Here is a 16,590-nt window from a genome sequence, read left to right as displayed (position 1 = left end):
AGGGGAGGGCACGTCCCTCCACAGGTGCCACCCCCGGGGCCGCGGCCCTTCCTGCCCGCAGAGGAGTCCCCGCCAGAGTGGACCCAGAGCTTGTCCTGCTGGGGAGGGAAACCGGGGTGGCCACAGGCCGAGCTGGAGCCCGGCCACGGGGACCAGCCGAGCTCGGGCCGAGGTTTCCGGTCCTCCCTTTGTCCTTGGATCAGATTCCCAGCCAGCGGCCAGTGCCAGCGGCCACAGTTCAGGGGCCAGAATGGATATTCGGGCCGACGGCTGTGGCTGCTGGTGCGCCTCCTCCCCCAGGCCCTCCTGTATAAAGGGGGCACTGACGGGGTGGCAGCAGACACACGTCCGGAGGCAGCCCAGGGCGAGGTAACCTCGAGGGCAGCCTGTCAGAAGAGGCGGCTGCAAGCACGGACCTCGCGGGCCAGGAGCCGGCTGAGCTGGGGCTGGGCTGGGCTGAGCAGTGCTTGGTGCTGTCGGCTGCTGGAGCTGCTCCTCCAGGGCTGTGGGGATCGTGCAAGATGGTGCTGGGGAGAGAGCTGGGATGGTGTGGGGGGCAGGGTAGGGGATGGGGTAGGAGGTGGTCCAGGGGAGGTGCCGGGATGGTGCGGGAACAGATGCTCTCCCGGTGTCTGGTTCTGCTGCAGGGGACTGGTCCTTCAGGGAACGCATCGTTGTACGGACTGAGGCATTCAGCACCATGAAGGGCTGCCTACTGCTCCTTCCGGCCCTCTGCCTGCTGCTGGGGGCTCTGGGAGGTGCGTTCTGGCCCGTGCACCCTCCTGTACCTCAGTTCCCAAGGACCCTGCAGTGCTGTGGGGGTGTTTCTAGGGCCCAGTGATTGACACTTCTTCCTTTGCAGGGGCCAAGCCTGTGCAGGAGGCAGGTAAGTATGTGCAACAGCTGCCAAGGTGCTGGAGACGGGGAGGCCGGGGGCCGGGGTCCCCTGGAGACGGGGAGGCCGGGGGCTGGGGTCCCCTGGAGACGGGGAGGCCGGGGGCTGGGGTCCCCTGGAGACGGGGAGGCCGGGGGCTGGGGTCCCCTGGAGACGGGGAGGCCGGGGGCTGGGGTCCCCTGGAGACGGGGAGGCCGGGGGCTGGGGTCCCCTGGAGACGGGGAGGCCGGGGGCTGGGGTCCCCTGGAGACGGGGAGGCCGGGGGCTGGGGTCCCCTGGAGACGGGGAGGCAGGGGCCTGGGGTCCCCTGGAGACGGGGAGGCCGGGGGCTGGGGTCCCCTGGAGACGGGCAGGCCGGGGGCTGGGGTCCCCTGGAGAGGGGAGACCGGGGGCTGGGGTCCCCTGGAGAGGGGAGACCGGGGGCTGGGGTCCCCTGGAGATGGGGAGACAGGGGCCTGGGGTCTGTTGGGGGCGGGCAAGTGGGGGCTGGAGTCTTAGCAGAGCTGATGAGGCAGGAGGGGCCTGCCTGGGTCACTAGGCAGAAGGGACTCTGCACCCCAGTGGAAGGGCCCAGGTCACCCCCTTCCCGGCTGTGCAGCCCCGGGGTGCTCCAGGTGGGCAGCGGGGGCTGTGGGATGGGCAGTGTTCGCTGGTACCTTCCAGACCCCAACGCGGAGCCGCCGGCCCTGCCCTACTGGCCTTTCTCCACCTCGGACTTCTGGAACTACGTGCAGCACTTCCAGGCGCTGGGCGCCTACCCGCAGCTGGAGGACCTGGCCCGCACCTTCTTCGCGCACTTCCCCTTGGGGACCACCCTGGGCTTCCACGTGCCCCTCGGGGAGGAGTGAGGGCAGCGGGCAGGGGGCGGGCGGGGTTGCGGGAGCTTAACAAACCCGACCCCGAGCAAGCGCCCAGCTGCTTCGGAGCCCCCGACCCCGCGCGAGTCCCCTGATTGATAAACCCCAACGTGAGCGCGAGCCCGGCTGATCAATAAACCCCGCCCGAGCATGCGCCTCGGCTGATCGATAAACCCCGACCCGGCGTGCTGATCGATAAACCCTGCCCGAGAGCGCGAGCCTGGCTGATCAATAAACCCCACCTGAGCGCTGGAGCCCGGCTGCTTGATAAACCCCAATGTGCGCGCGAGCCCGCTGATCAATAAACCACAATGAGCGCGCTAGCCCAGCTGATCAATAACCCCCAGCCATGCGCGCTAGCCCGGCTGATCGATAAACCCCAACGTGCGCGCCAGCCCGCTGATCAATAAACCACAGCGAGCGCGCGAGCCCGGCTGATCGATAAACCCCGCCTGAGCGCTGGAGCCCGGCTGATCGATAAACCCCAATGAGCGCGCTAGCCCGGCTGATCAATAAACTCCGTCCGTGCGCGCGAGCCCGGCTGATCGATAAACCCCGCCTGAGCGCTGGAGCCCGATGATCGATAAACCCCAACGTGCGCGCGAGCCCGCTGATCAATAAACCACAAGAAGCGCGCGAGCCCGGCTGATCGATAAACCCCGCCCGAGCACGTCCCGCGTCTCTCGCTCCCCTCGCGCGCACCCAGCGGACCCCCAGCGACTCCGCCTGGGGCGCCCGGGCAGGTCACCGGGCAGGTCACCGGGCAGGTGGCCAGCAGGCCCCGCCCCTCGCGCGGGCGGGGAAACCGAGGCAGCGGGTCGCGCGCTCGCGGGGGCCCAGGTCGTGTCCAGCAGCTGCGCCGGGCCCTGCGCGCCCCGCCGAGCCCCCCGCCCCGACTCCCCGGGCCGCGTCTCCCCCGAGCTGGCCGCGCAGTGACCGGCGCCCCTCGCTCGGACCCCGGGCTCGCGCGCCCGCCGTGCCCCCCCCCACCCCCGGCCGGACGTTCCGGGACGCGACGCCCCGGGCACACGGGACGGACGGCGCCCGGTCCTCCGGGACCACCGAGAGGCCGCCCGCCGGCTCCTAGACGGGCCCGCCGGGCGCCGAAACCACAGAGGCGGCGCCGCTCGGGCGGCTAGAGCGGCCTCGGCGGGCGCGAGGCGGAAGGGGCGGGGCGCGGGCCGGAAGCGGCGTGGCGGCCATGAAGCCGGCGGTGGACGAGATGTTCCCCGAGGGCGCGGGGCCCTACGTGGACCTGGACGAGGTGGGCGCCGCGGGCTGTCCGGGAGGGGGCGGGCAGCGCCGCGGGGGAGGGCGGGGGGAGACGGGTCCGCGCTGCCGAGGGGACGGGTCAGCGCCGCAGGGACGGGGGAGACCGGTCAGCGCCGCAATGCTGCTGTGGCCTGGCTCCTGCCCGTGACGTCACTTCCCGAGCCGCCTGGCGCCTGCGGGGGACCCTCGGGCTCGGGCAGCGCGGTGGGCGGGAGCAGGTGGGGGGGGAGGGGCAGCGTTAGTGGACGGGCCGTCGGCGGGCGAGCTCCGGGCGAGGGTGGGGGGTGGGGGGCGCCCGCCCCGGTTCTCAGCCCCGGTCCCGCCCCAGGCAGGGGGCAGCAGCGGGCTCCTGATGGACCTGGCGGCCAACGAGAAGGCCGTGCACGCCGACTTCTTCAACGGTGAGTGCGGGGACGGGACGGGGCGGGACGCGGGTGGGGGGCGGGGCCGGGGCGCGGGTGCTGCAGGCCCAGGGCGCTGCGGACCCCCGAGGTGGCCTCTGGGCGCCCCCGAGCCTGCCGCCTGGCTGTGCTGGAGGTGGGGCCCTCCCGGCTCTGCACGCCCCCTGGGCTTCCCTGCTGCCCCTGGCTGGCAGTGGTCCGTTTTCCTGGGCCCGGTGGTCCCTCGGGGCGGTGGTCTGCCGCCCCCCCCCCCCCCCCCCCCGCCGTCCTTCCGTCCCGCTGAGACCCGGCCTTGACCGCCTCTGCCTCGGTCTGAGCTGGTGGCGGGGATGCTGCTGGCCCCGGAGAGTGCTCAGGCCACCTGTTGCGGAGTGACCCCGGCTGAGGGCCTGTAAGAGGGGCGCAGCCGGCAGGAGCCCCGATAGAAACGGCGGCCGCCGCCCCTTTGTCCGCCCGAGGTTCCAGCGGCCATTCTGGTGGCAGCCCGCTGGGGTGTGTGCCCACCCCGCACTGGGCAGGACGGACACTGGCAGCCGTGGGGTGGGGCGTGCAGGAGCTCGGGGATGTCGGGGTGTGGGGGCTGCGGGTCGTGTGTCCCCCCGCAGAGACTCCGGCATCAAGAGGGACAGATGGACGGACCCAGCGGCAAGCCCGGGTCTGGTCAGCCGCCTCAGCAGTGGGTGCGGGCACTGTGCTCGCTCCCGCCACCACCCCCTGGGGGCTCCCCGTGTCTCTGGGGGCTGACATCACGTGGCTGCGGACCCCCTCCCCCGCTCTCCTCACCATCCTGCTCTTGTCCGTGTAGACTTCGAAGACCTCTTTGACGACGATGACGTCCAGTGACCTGCCTGGGGCGGCCTCCTGATGGCCTGGGGGACCTGGGCGGACGCACCGAACGGGACTGAGGTCCCACCCACGTCTGTCCTCGGAGGAGACTGTCATTCTTCGATTAAACATGTCCTCGTTTGTGGCTGATTCTAGCTCTCGCCGTGGCGATCAGCACTGTCCTGGAGCTTCTGTGAGAGTGTGTGAGGGTGCGGTGTGTAGGTGTGGGTGTGAGTGAGAGTGTGCTGTGTGCATGTGGGTGAGAGTGCGAGGATGTGAGAGTGTGAGGGTGCGGGATATGGGTGTGAGTGTGAGGGTGCAGTGCGTGCCTGTGGGTGAGAGTATGAGGGTGTGAGTGTGTGAGGGTGCCGGGTGTGTGTGTGAATGTTTGAGTGTGTGCATGTGTATAGGTGCAAGTGAGAGTGTGGGTGTGGTGTGGGTGCGGGTGAGTGTGGGTGCGGGTGAGTGTGGGTGCCGGTGTGAGTGTGAGGTGGGTGTGTGAGGGCGTGGGTGTGCAGGCGCGGGTGTGAGGGTGTGTGAGGGTATGTGAGGGTGCAGTGTATGGGTGCGGGTGTGCGTGTGGGTGAGTGAGAGGGTGTGTGTGCAGGTGTATGAGGCTGCAGTGTCGGCCGCGCCCGAGTCTGCAACCCTGTCTGGGTGCGCGTGTGCTGCAGAGACAGCCCGTGTCCTTGCCTGGGCATGTGGCTGCTGTGGCCCCAGCTGGACTTGTTGGACCACCCTGTCTGTCCCCACCGGGCCCAGCGCTCAGGCTCAGCCTCCCTCAGTGCCGCAGCTATGAATAGACTCCGGAAGTCCCAGCCAGGTGCCATGCCCGCAGGTGCGGGCTGGCCAGGAAGGTGCCGCCTCTGGCCGATGCCTGCCAGAAGAACCGGCGGTGGGAAGGGGTCCTGCCGCAGAACCCCCGGCCGAGGCCCCAGGCATTGCTGAGTCAGGAAGCAGGGCCCCACCTCCTCGGGCCATCCGCACCTCCCGGCCAGCAGTGGTGGGCACTGGGGGGAGGCCCTGATGGACACTGGGGATGGGGGGTCTCTTGGTGTGTAGTTCAGAAAGCGTGGGTGTGCGGGATGCAGGTTTGGTGGCCAAGAACCGCTCCCTGGCTAGCCCATGGCGATGGACCGGAGGAACGGGGAAGTGGAGGGACGGGTCCAGGCTGGTTGGTAGTCAGGGACTGTTTATTTTTCTTCTCTCATCCCCACATCTCTTTCTCTTACAGCGTAGGCATTTCTCCTTTCTCCCCCCCCCCCCCCCCCCTTACAGCATAGTTATATAGAAATCGTGAAGGGTGGGGATACACAAACCTGGGGTTGAACATTGTCATAACAACAAACATATAAAGACTCCTTCAAGGGAAGTTGTAGGAGATTAACTCAGGGACAAAATCTCATGGTGAGGGTTCAGCACTCCAGGTTACTAGGAGATCCGCTCAAGGGCGGGATTCCATCCAGGTGTGTTGCTTTCTCCTTTCCGCAGCTAGTAATCCGTTTAAACAATCGTAGTGAATTTGCTTCTTACTGATATCTCCCCTCTCGGAGAGCCCGGCAAGCTACCGAGAGTATTCGATATGCCAGACACAGTAACAACAAAGTCTCCAATGGAGACGTTACTGGGCCCGCTTGAGCAAATCGACGATCAACGGGAGGGCCTTTACCTTTACCTTTACCTTTACTGATATCTCTAGTCATTTTGTATGAACACAGTAAGAGACACATTAAGCTTAAAGGTTGGCTCTTTGGGCCGGAGTGATAGCACAGCGGGTAGGGCATTTGCCTTGCATGGGGCCAACCCAGGTTCAGTTCCCAGCATCCCACTTGTTCCCCCAAGCACTGCCAGGAGTAATTCCTGAGTGCAGAGCCAGGAGGAAACCCTGTGCATCGCTGGGTTGACCCAAAATGCAAAAAAAAAGGTTGGCTCTTCCTGGGGACATCTGGCTATATATCCCAGACTACAGTTCTTAGGCCAGGTTAGTCTTTCCTAACCCTAGCAGGGTTCTTTTTGAGTCTTGACAGAGTTTGTTCCATGACCGTGCTCTTAACTTCTTATACTATGGCGCTTAGCTTGTTCCTTTTGATGCCAGGGTAGCTTACCGCTTGCCCTGGTCCATCCAGTCCCTTTGTCAGGACCCTCCTTTTGGGGATGTTAGGAAGTAAGGGCAACTGAGGCTTCAGTCAGGTAAATATGAGTGCCCAGGAGTAAATATTTCAGAGTCAATTCCCATGTTACAAAGTGTAGCATAACTGGACATTGCTAAACCATACAAAGGACATACAGGAAAGAGAAAAGCAATATAGGATTATTAGGCAAGCTACGGAGAGTATCCTGCCTGCACAGCCAAGCTTGGCAAGCTACCCGTGACGTATTCGATATGCCAGAAACAGTAACAACAAATCTCACAATGGAGACATTATGGTGCTCGCTCGAGCAAGAGCAAATGGGTGAACAGCGGGAGGTCAGTGCTACAGTGCTACAGTGCTTGATGGAATTGGATGTGCCTCAGGGGCACTGGTGTGGGGGTGACTCGGTAAGCCTAAGCTCCCTGCAGGAGGAGTGAGGATAACCCACTGTTACCCAACACAGGTTTTGCGAACACTATTTTTCTTTTTGGGCAACACCCAGCAATGCTCAGGGGTTACTCCTGGCTCTACACTCAGGAATTACTCCTGGCGGTACTAGGGGAACCATATAGGATGCTGGGAATCGAACCTGGGTTGGCCGTGAGCAAGGGAAATGCCCTACCCACTGTGCTATCGCTCCAGCCCAGCGATAGCATAGTGGTAGGGCGTTTGCCTTGTGCCGAGTTCGATTCCTCCGCCCCTCTCGGAGAGCCCGACAAGCTACTGAGAGTATCTCGCCTGCACAGCAAAGCCTGGCAAGCTCCCCGTGACATATTCAATATGCCAAACACAGTAACAACAAGTCTCACAATGGAGACGTAACTGGGCCCACTCGAGCAAATCGATGAACAATGGGAGGACAGTGATCCAAAACAGGTGGGCACTGTGGAGTGGGCCTCCTGGTGGTCCCTGTCGGGGGAGGTCTGTTGAGTCCACAATGCACATCATATGAAAAGCTGGAATTCAGGTGCCTGGGGACACTGGCCAGTGTCTGGCCAGTGTGGGCCCAATGGCAGGAGACGAGTGGTCAGGGCTGGGCGTTCTCCTTGGCCAACAGCCACAGCCTGTGCTTCATCACTGGCCTCGGCCATCTGTGCAGTGACAGTGTGGACAAACTGTGCCTCCGTCAGTCCTTTAAGGACTTGGCTACCCCAGCAGCCGGACCCGGGCCTGGGCAGGTCTGTCCTGCACCCGCGAGGTGGCTGTGCTCTCCCATTGGGCCTGACGGTGAGGACCTGCCCGGGCCCTCGCTGACCATCCGTCTCCTCAGCGGTTTTGGCTGTGACGTGTGCACTGGGGCCAGGCGGTCCCACCCATAACAGTTTCAGTTGGTAGAATCATTGCACCGTTAAATTGTTGCCGATGTCTAAGCAGTTTTCAAAGCATTTTGCAAAATAGGGGGTGTGATCATTACGTAAAGCTTTTGAAAAATTGTGGGGCAAGATGGCCGGAACAGAGCATTTTTTAAGGAGCATTTGGCTGGTGGAGGAGCGCCTGGAGGCTGGACTGGGTTCGCCAGTCCACAGAGGTGTGGGGAGACTCAGCAGTGGCCAGCCTGAGGCCACAGAGAGGCGGCCCGAGGGGAACCAAGCTCCAGCCATCGTTAGGATAAGCAAGATTGGCAAACAGGAGCCTGACTCCAGGGAAAGAGAACTCAAACGGAGCAGAATGGATGGGAAGGTCACGGCAGGTCCCCCAGAGACAGACCCTGTTCCTGTACGACTTTATGCCACTTACTGGAACTCTGGAAGGAAGGATTCGTTCTTAGATTCGTAAACCTCTCAAGACTGAATGAGGAAGAAGTGGAAAGCCTGAACAGTTCATCGTGAATAAGGCGTTTGAAGCAGCCGGGAGTAAGCCCTGAGGACCGCCGTGTGGCCCCAAACAAAATGAAGTAGAATTTTCCTCTACAGCGACAGTCACTGCAAGGGAGGAAGGAAGAGCCAAGGGCCTGGGGAGACGGGCTGGGGGCGGGGCAGTGGACACTGGTGACGGGCTTGGGGCTTGAACCTTTTACCCCTGAAGCTCAGTCCACAGTGATTCAATCCATTAACACAAGAAAGCCGTCTCTTGGTGACTTCATGCAGTGACTTGGCTGTGTCCAGTCCCGTGGACACCGACTCACACACTCCCCGGGGGGGTCAGAGAATCATGCTGAGTGGGAATGCCAGTATAAAAAATGACACATGGCAAACCACAACACCCAAAAGGAGAGAGAGAGAACAAAAGGGAATACCCTGCCACAGAGGCAGGGTGGGACGGGGAGATGGGGGGGGGGGAGGGATACTGAGACCTGTGGTGGTGGAAAATGGGCACTAGTGGAGGGATGGGTGTTTGATCATTGTACGATTGAAACCCAAGCACAAAAATTTGTAAATCTACAACTGTACCTCATGGTGTTTCACTAACAAAAATTAAAAAAAAAAAGTAAATGATGGAGAATGGGCACTGGTGGAGGGATGGGTACTGGATCATTGTATGACTGAAACCCAAACACAAAAATTTGTAAGTCTACAACTGTACCTCATGGTGTTTCACTAATAAAAATTTTTTTTAAAAAAGGAAGATTAAAAAAAAACCAAAAATAAATAAATAACCACGACACACTGTGATTTTACCTATGTGTCATTTAAAACAGCAAGAAAAAGACATGAAGACAGTTTTAGTGGTTTCCAGCCATTAGGAGGCTGCTAAGAGAGGATATCTGTGGGTTTTTTTTTTTAGTTGTTTGTCTTGTTTTGAGTCACACCCGGTGGTGCTTAGGGTTACTCTGTGTTCAGGAATTACTCCCGGTAGTGCTCGGGGACCATCTGGGGTGCTGAGGATGAGATCTGGGTTGTCCGGGTGCAAGGCCAGCGCCCTCCCTGCTGTCCTCTCTCTGAGTCTGCTGTCTGTGGTTTTGGTTTCAGGAGGACCCTGGGAAGGAGTTTTCACGGATTGCATAGGTGGGGTCAGCATTATAATTCAGACGCATCACACCCAGACCCGAGTGTGGACTTAAATGAATTTTGAATAAAGTAGCTGTCAGTCATCTCAGCTTGCTTTCTGGTTGTAATGCTACACTTTTATTTTGCAGGAGGGGGCCTTGTCGTACCTGGTGGTGCTCAGGGGTTACTCGTGGCTCTGTGCTCAGGCATCACTCCTGGTGCTTGGGAGACCACATGGGAAACCAGGGATCGCACCCGGGCCGGCCACATGCAAGGCAGATGCCCTCTGTGCTGTACCTTGGCGCCTGCCGGGCCATGCTTTGGTAATGTGTTAGCTGAACACGGGGAGAGGAGTCATCTGCCCTGGGCCTGTGATATTCTTAGAATTGTATGGAAAGGTCAGAGAATTAATTACCGCTCCACTCTCAACTGAATCCTGAAAAAATTATTTGTATATTAAAAAAATGGAGAAGTTGAGGCTGGAGAGATAGCACAGCGGGTAGGGCGTTTGCCTTGCATGCGGCCGACCGGGTTCGATTCCCAGCATCCCATATGGCCTCTGAGCATCGCCAGGAGTAACTCCTGAGTGCAGAGCCAGGTGTAACCCCTGTGCATCGCCGGGTGTGACCCAAACAGCAAAATAAATAAATAAAATAAAGTGACTTAAAAAAATGGAGAAGCAAAGACCCAACTGCAAACTAAATTCAGGGATTATGGGAGAGTCCTGCAACAGCCATGAGAGAGGAGAAGCAGGAGACTCGTGAGATGAAGATCACGGGTGGCGGCAGACAAGGCCTGAACGTGTGACTCACTGCTGTGTGAGCGGAACAGGAGGGACAGAGGAACGTCCTGAAAGTGCGGAGAGACGGACGAGAGCTCAGGTGCTGACTCGCCTGCTGCCACCCGCATATCCCCCAGCACCCGGGAGTGGCCCGCGGCTCAAAGGGGAACTAAAAGGGATGGATAGGCCTTTGCCAGCTCAGGCTGAGTGTCACGCTGGAGACAGGACCGTTTCATTTGGGGCAAGATGTGGAGAAGAGCCCCCGCTTGGTTCTGGCGGACCCCTGAGCTCACAGGGACGAGCAGACCTCGCGTCACGCGCTTCAGTGCTCAGTCTGCTCTAAGCTCGGGTCGACCCAAGAATCCTGTTCGTGGGGCAGGAGAGTGTGTGGGAAGGGCCTTTCCCTTCACCTTTCACGTGGCCAGCACCACATACGGGCCCCCGACACAGCCAGGGGTGGTCACAGAACACCCCCACCCGTGAACAACATCTTCTGGCCTGGGAACACAGTACGGAGGTCAGGCTCTTGCCTTTCGTGCTGCTGACCCCAGTTTGGTCCCTGGCACCGCATAAATCCCGTGAGCACTGTGGACTGATCCCTGAGCACAGAGATGGGGGACTTCCATAGCACTGCTGAGTGATCCCTGAGGACAGAGCCAGGAGTGAGCCCCGGGCACGGTTGGGTGTGGTCTCCAAATGTAAAAAAAGTACTTCTTTAGCCCCACAGCCCTGAATTACTTCACAGCAAAATTACATAACATATCATTGTATTACATATATCTCAGCACATTAAAAAATATAAGGACAAGGGCCAGAGAGATGGTAAAGTGGGTTGGGTGCTTGCGCTGCAAGTGGTTGATCTTGGTTCAATCCCTGGCACCCCATATGGTCCTCTAAACCGTTCAGAAGTGATTTCTGAGTGCAGAACCAGGAGTAACCCCCGAGCACCACTGGGTGTGGCCCCCAACAAACAATAAAATGAAAGAACAGTCATTTAAAAAGACTTGTACAATGCGATTCTTGGACCCAATTTTTTAGAAATTAAAAAAAATTGATTCCCTAATATAAAATATAAACTTTATTTTTTATAAAGTTTATTTCTCTCTTCTCCCCAGTGTAGTCCAATCTCTCCCTTTACAGTGCAACCGTAGCTGTAGTTTGGTCGTAGTCATAGTATCATAGTTCCATCATCCTAGTCACCTCATAGACCCCAAATTCCTCCACTTTGTTTTCTTTTTCCTCATCTCGTTGTAGTCTCATAGTCCTCTATTTCCAGTCATCATCATCTAGTCCCAAATTTCTAGTCCCCTCTTTCTCTTTAAAGCATAGTTTTACAGCAATCATGAAAGGTGGGGTACACATGGGTGGGGTTGAACATTGTTACAACAACAGAGGTAAAACCACTACCTCAGGGGAAGTTCTAGGGGATTAACTCAAGGACAATACCTAATCTGGGGGTTCAGCACTCCAGATTACAAGGAGATCTGCTCAAGGGTGGGATTCCACCCAGGGTGTATTGCTTTCTCCTTTCCTCAGCTAGTAATCCATTTAAACAATCATAGTGAGTTTACTTATTATAATATTTCTAGTCATTTTGTATGAACACAGTAAGGGATATATCAAGTTTAGAGGTTGGTTCTTTCTGGGGACATCTCTCTATATGTTCAAGACCAGAGTCCTCAGAGCAGGTTAGTCTTTCCTAACCCCAGCAGGGTCCTTATTCAGTTACTTCTTTTTGGGTCATGACAGAATTTGTCCCATGACCATGCTCTTAATTTATTATACTTATGGTGCTTAGCTTGCCTCCCTTCGATGCTAGGGTAGCTTAGAGTTTGCCCTGGGATCCAGTCCCTTTTTTGGCACCCCGCTTTTGGAGTGCTAGGAACTAAGGGCAACTTAGGCTTAAGTCAAGTAAATATGGGTGCAAAGGAGTAAATATTAATTTGGAATCAATTAACTCCCATGTTACAAAGCATAGCATGAACTGTCTTCCTGTGTCTATACAAAACGAATATTGCTAAACCATGCAAAAGACACAAAGGAAAGAGAAAAATAATAGAGCATTATTAGTGCTTAATGGAATTGGGGGACTCTGTGCCAGGCTGTCTTCACTCGGGCGCCCCAGAGGGGGGCGGGCGAGAGCCCTCCCAGCCCCAAGGGACCCAGCCCTGGCAAGTGATCTCCACTACCCAACAGCCACCATGCTCCAGGCCACTTTCTGACCGCTTTGTGGCTGCGCGATACATTATAAGACACTACCTACTCATTTTTCATAATTACCACACCATATTTTATGGGGTTCAGAACAGTAGGCAACAAATCATAGCGGGAAAATAAATAAATATATGCCTCTCAGAGAACCTGGCAAGCTACCAAGAATTTTCTGCCCACACGGGCAGAGTCTGGCAAGTTCCCCTGGTTTATTCGATATGCCAAAACCAGTAACAACAATAGATCTCCTTTCTCTGACCCTGAAAGAGCCCCCAATAGTTGGGAAAAGACGAGTAAGAAGAGGCTGCTAAAATCTCAGGGCTGGGAGGAATAGAGACGTTACTGATGCCCATTTGAGTAAATCGACGAACAACAGGATGACAGTGATACAGTGAATATCAAATATACCTCAGTTTACAAATGTCTAATAATTCCATACAACTGATAAATTTGGTTTTATTATATAACTAAGAGGAAGTCAAAACATTAATATCATGTCTTAATTATTATAATTTTTAGAGATTTTAGGAGGCTAATACAAAATTAGAATCTAAACCACAATCGATCTTAAATTTTAAAGTATTTATCTGCAATTGATATTATTAAAACAATGGTATATACAGTTCATCTGTAAACAAAGCACAGGAGGTCACCCCAGGGGGGAAAGGGTGTTGTCCCTCCACCTGCTCCCCCTAGGCGGCTCGGTAGCCGCCATCCTCCAGAGGCCATTGGGCAGTCAGGTTTGGGCCCTCAGTGATGAGACCCGAGGGGCTTCATGGGATGGGGGTGGAGCTGGTCCTTCCCTCCGGTCCCAACGAGACCCCGAGTCGCTGCCCATGAACGGTCTTTCTGGCCCCTGATCAAGCTGCTTAATGGCCGTGATCTCTGAGACTCAGGAACAAATCTTGGAACCTAGCAGGTTTTGGCAGAAATCCCTCCAGATTTAAGTGTTAAAATCTCGGAATTTCAAAATTGCGCGACCACTACTGCAGCCACGCGACATCATATATTATTCATAACCAGCAATAGAAAACAAATTGTCTACTGTTGCCTTTTCAGCAGATCTTAGTGTTGGGGTAAAATCCTAAATAATAATGGTGGGTCTGGTGTCAAAATATTGAATGTAATCAAAGGAGAGAGAGAGAGAGAGAGAGAGAGAGAGAGTAATATGGAAATCATCTGCCCCACAGGTAGGGAGAGGGTGTAGGATGGGGGTATACTGGGGTTTTTGGTGGTGGATAATGGGCATTGGTGAAGGGATGGATGTTTCATTGTATGACCGAGACTTAAACTCGAAAACTTTGTAACTGCTCTCACAGTGATTCAATAAATAAAACTATAAAAAAATGAAAAAAAAAAAGGCCAGCATATCAGGAGGCTGGTGTATTTGGAAGTCAGTCGTTAGCATTAAACTCAAATCATGCTGGTCTATGTATATATATATATGTATAAATATATATATATATTTTGCAGTGACTGCCTACCAAGTAGTGCAAAGCAATGCATTCAATAATAAAGCAAAATATCTCAACTTGAATATTACAGTGAAAAGAAAGCACTTGAATATAAACTAGTATTGTTTTTGCTTGATATTTTCCTTCTGGGTGCTGGGGAACATCTACTGGACCAACACCCTGGTCCTTTCAAGGTCAGGGCGAATGTTCCTGTGCTTGGCCACTGAATGAACGGTGATTTATTCTAACCATAGCTCCCCCGGTCATGGAGGGAAGGAACATGCCCGTGTGAGATGAATGTGGGTACTAGAGCCCTGCCAGTCTGGCTCAAGGTGGAAAGCGCAGGCGTGACTCTCTAAAGATCAATGAGTGGCTCGAAAAACATGCAAGAGACAAAGAAAGTGAGAGGAGTGAGAGTGTAGTGCTAGAGAAAATGAGGCATGCCACTGGGGCAGAAACTGGGCATGCCAAGGAGAGACTGCACTGACCTTGGATCCTTGGATGGACAGATGTGCAGAACTCAGAGGCAAGGACTGTGGGAGGCTGGCAGAGAGTGGGGGGGGTGTTCTAGGGCGCGTGGCGTACGGGCCCTTGGGACTCAGGGTCAGATGGCTTGGTGGAGCCCTCCGGGATTCTCCTAAACAGGGAGCACTGATGACTGAGGCAGCTTCGTCCCGCTGCCCCTCACAGGCAGATGATGTGGGAACTGCCTGTAGTGACACTGGAGTGGACAATCTCGGACAGTGACATGACCGCAGGGCCTTTGGGCTCTGAGTCCAGGGCGGGCTGGGCCCTTGAAGACGAGGGGTCGGATCTGCGTGGGGAGGTATTGCCCAGAGGTCAGAACCCCAGCGTCAGACTCAGGACCTGCAGCTACGACGCCCAGTTGAGCCTTCCGCATGTAGAGCCTCTTTCCCCACAAGCCAGCTCTGGCGTGTCCTTCTGACCCACAGTGACAAAGCAGAGTTTCTCTGACTGCAGTGTCCACACTGGGTGGAATGGTCAGTAGGACTTTTGGAATCTGGGTCCCTAGCTAGTTAGGAGGGGACCGGGAGCCTCTGGAGGGAGCAGATGTGCTCTACTTCCAGTGCTCAGCGTGAACGGCTGCTGGGAAGAGGAAGGCTGTGGAATCGAGGGCATCTTCTACCGCTCCCCCCATCAGCGGGTCACACCAGGCTGCCTGGAGGTGCTGTCACACCCGCTGCAGGTGCTCCGGGGCATCTGGCTACAGCTGCCTGAGATGAAAGGAGGGTCCTGTCCCACGTGCCAGCACTGCAGCTTATTGAGCTCGGGACCCCGAGACCGCTTATCGCTCTAGGCCCCAGAGAACCCAAACGGCAAGGTCAGAACCGGGTCCATCCCTGAGCAACACCTTCCTGTTGCCAGAACTTGCCTGTTTCGTCTTTGCTTCTCACACCTGCGACCCCAGCATCCACCCGTGCTTCAAAGACGTGGAGGACAGTGGATGGGAGGTTGCACAGTGGACACAGGAACGGGTCACTCCACACTGGGGCCCGCCTTCTTTGAGTTTCCTGGCACCTCTCAGACACCTGCCTCTGGCACCTACCTCAGAGCGCCGTGTGCTTCTGCCCTAGGCGTCGAAGGGCCTCCTTCACGTCCTTGTTCCGCAGACTGTAGATGAGGGGGTTGAGCATCGGAATGACCAGCGTGTAGAACACGGAGATCACCTTCCCCTGCTCCATGGATTCCACAGCCCCCGGCTGGGCATACATGACAAAGGCAGTGCCGTAGAAGAGGAAAACCACAGTGAGGTGGGAGCCACAGGTGGAGAAGAGCTTGTGCCTGCCCGTGCCTGAGTGCATCCTGAGGATGGTCACAGTGATGTAGCCATAGGAGACGAGGATCACAGCCATGGTGCCCACGATGACGAGTCCACAGAGGCCAAACATCACCAGCTCATTGAGGGTCGTGTCGGCGCAGGCCAGCTGGAGCAGGGGGGGCACGTCACAGAAGAAGTGGTTGATGCGGTTGGAGCCGCAGAAGGGGAGGCTGAACGTGAAGCTGGTCTGCATGGTGGTGTTGAAGAGGCCTCCGCAGTAGCAGACCAGCATCAGGCGGGCACAGGCTGCGGGATGCATGGTGACGGGGTAGCGCAGGGGGCTGCAGATGGCCATGAAGCGGTCATAGGCCATCACGGCCAGGAGTAAAACCTCTGTGGTAGCAAATAAGGATAAAAAGAAGAACTGGGCTGCACAGCCTCCAAAGGTGATGGCCTTGGAGGAGGAGACGAAGTTGGCCAGGGCATTGGGGGCGATGACGGTGGAGTAGCACAGGTCCAGGAAGGACAGGTTCCGGAGGAAGAAGTACATGGGGGAGTGCAGGTGGGCATCCCGGGTGATGACCACGATCATGGTGAGGTTCCCCAGGACGGTCACCACGTACAGGGCCAGGAAGACAGCAAAGAGCAGGGCCTGGGTCTCTGGGCCCCCCTTGAATCCCACCAGAACAAAGTCCTGCAAAGGTGCAGCTGAGAGGTTCCCGTGTGTGTGGGCCGGCATGGCCCAGGGTGGGTGGGTGGGGCCGAAGAGGAGGCAGGAAGCAGGAACAAGGGGCAGCCCAAGGGCTCAGGTCAGGGTTACTTCTTTCTTGGACGATGGGGGCCCTTAGTTGCCCTTGTCCCCGAGAACCAAGCAGATGCCATTAGCATCTATTCTTCCCCAGATGGACTCAGACCAACCTGCAACGTAACATGAGCTGCGGTGAATCAAATCGGATTTGCTGATGCCCACCCTGAGCCAACCACAGCTACAGTAACAGGTGGGGGGCATCTTCAGAGCTGGGGACACACATGTCCTCTGTGGGACTCAGCCCCGT

At 57.0% G+C, this 16,590-nt stretch overlaps 3 protein-coding genes across 3 annotated transcripts; 2 read left to right on the top strand and 1 right to left on the bottom strand.

The window, feature by feature from the left end:
* The first annotated feature begins 694 nt into the window (after positions 1-694).
* On the top strand, positions 695-1,753 carry OTOS (otospiralin). The gene is made up of 3 exons (XM_056108386.1): positions 695-758; positions 863-886; positions 1,559-1,753. Exons 1-3 carry the CDS (start codon positions 701-703, stop codon positions 1,741-1,743), a joined length of 267 nt encoding a protein of 88 aa, XP_055964361.1. The 5' UTR covers positions 695-700; the 3' UTR covers positions 1,744-1,753.
* Positions 1,754-2,886: 1,133 nt separating this feature from the next.
* Positions 2,887-4,290, top strand: COPS9 (COP9 signalosome subunit 9). Its single transcript, XM_056108378.1, has 3 exons — positions 2,887-3,016; positions 3,353-3,425; positions 4,231-4,290. The coding sequence occupies exons 1-3, from the start codon at positions 2,954-2,956 to the stop codon at positions 4,266-4,268; spliced, it is 174 nt and encodes a 57-aa protein (XP_055964353.1). The 5' UTR covers positions 2,887-2,953; the 3' UTR covers positions 4,269-4,290.
* An 11,033-nt stretch (positions 4,291-15,323) lies between these two features.
* LOC130017654 (olfactory receptor 12-like) lies at positions 15,324-16,274 on the bottom strand. The gene has a single exon (XM_056108377.1). It carries the CDS (start codon positions 16,272-16,274, stop codon positions 15,324-15,326), a length of 951 nt encoding a protein of 316 aa, XP_055964352.1.
* Between the last annotated feature and the right edge of the window lie 316 nt (positions 16,275-16,590).

Source organism: Sorex fumeus, unplaced genomic scaffold (assembly GCF_029834395.1).
Source record: "Sorex fumeus unplaced genomic scaffold, SorFum_2.1 ptg000207l, whole genome shotgun sequence".
Lineage (NCBI taxonomy): Eukaryota > Metazoa > Chordata > Mammalia > Eulipotyphla > Soricidae > Sorex > Sorex fumeus.
The sequence above is the reverse complement of the archived record's forward strand: the minus strand, read 5'-3'. Positions and strand labels throughout refer to the sequence as shown.

What these genes read in the sequence shown, in the direction of transcription:
- LOC130017654 (XM_056108377.1), bottom strand. Translation starts at nt 16,274, where the DNA reads ATGCCGGCCCACACACACGGGAACCTCTCAGCTGCACCTTTGCAGGAC.
- COPS9 (XM_056108378.1), top strand. Translation starts at nt 2,954, where the DNA reads ATGAAGCCGGCGGTGGACGAGATGTTCCCCGAGGGCGCGGGGCCCTAC. An exon ending in CCTACGTGGACCTGGACGAG is followed by an intron (nt 3,017 to 3,352) that starts GTGGGCGCCGCG and finishes GTCCCGCCCCAG; the next exon opens with GCAGGGGGCAGCAGCGGGCT. An exon ending in GCACGCCGACTTCTTCAACG is followed by an intron (nt 3,426 to 4,230) that starts GTGAGTGCGGGG and finishes TTGTCCGTGTAG; the next exon opens with ACTTCGAAGACCTCTTTGAC.
- OTOS (XM_056108386.1), top strand. Translation starts at nt 701, where the DNA reads ATGAAGGGCTGCCTACTGCTCCTTCCGGCCCTCTGCCTGCTGCTGGGG. An exon ending in GCTGCTGGGGGCTCTGGGAG is followed by an intron (nt 759 to 862) that starts GTGCGTTCTGGC and finishes CTTCCTTTGCAG; the next exon opens with GGGCCAAGCCTGTGCAGGAG. An exon ending in CAAGCCTGTGCAGGAGGCAG is followed by an intron (nt 887 to 1,558) that starts GTAAGTATGTGC and finishes GGTACCTTCCAG; the next exon opens with ACCCCAACGCGGAGCCGCCG.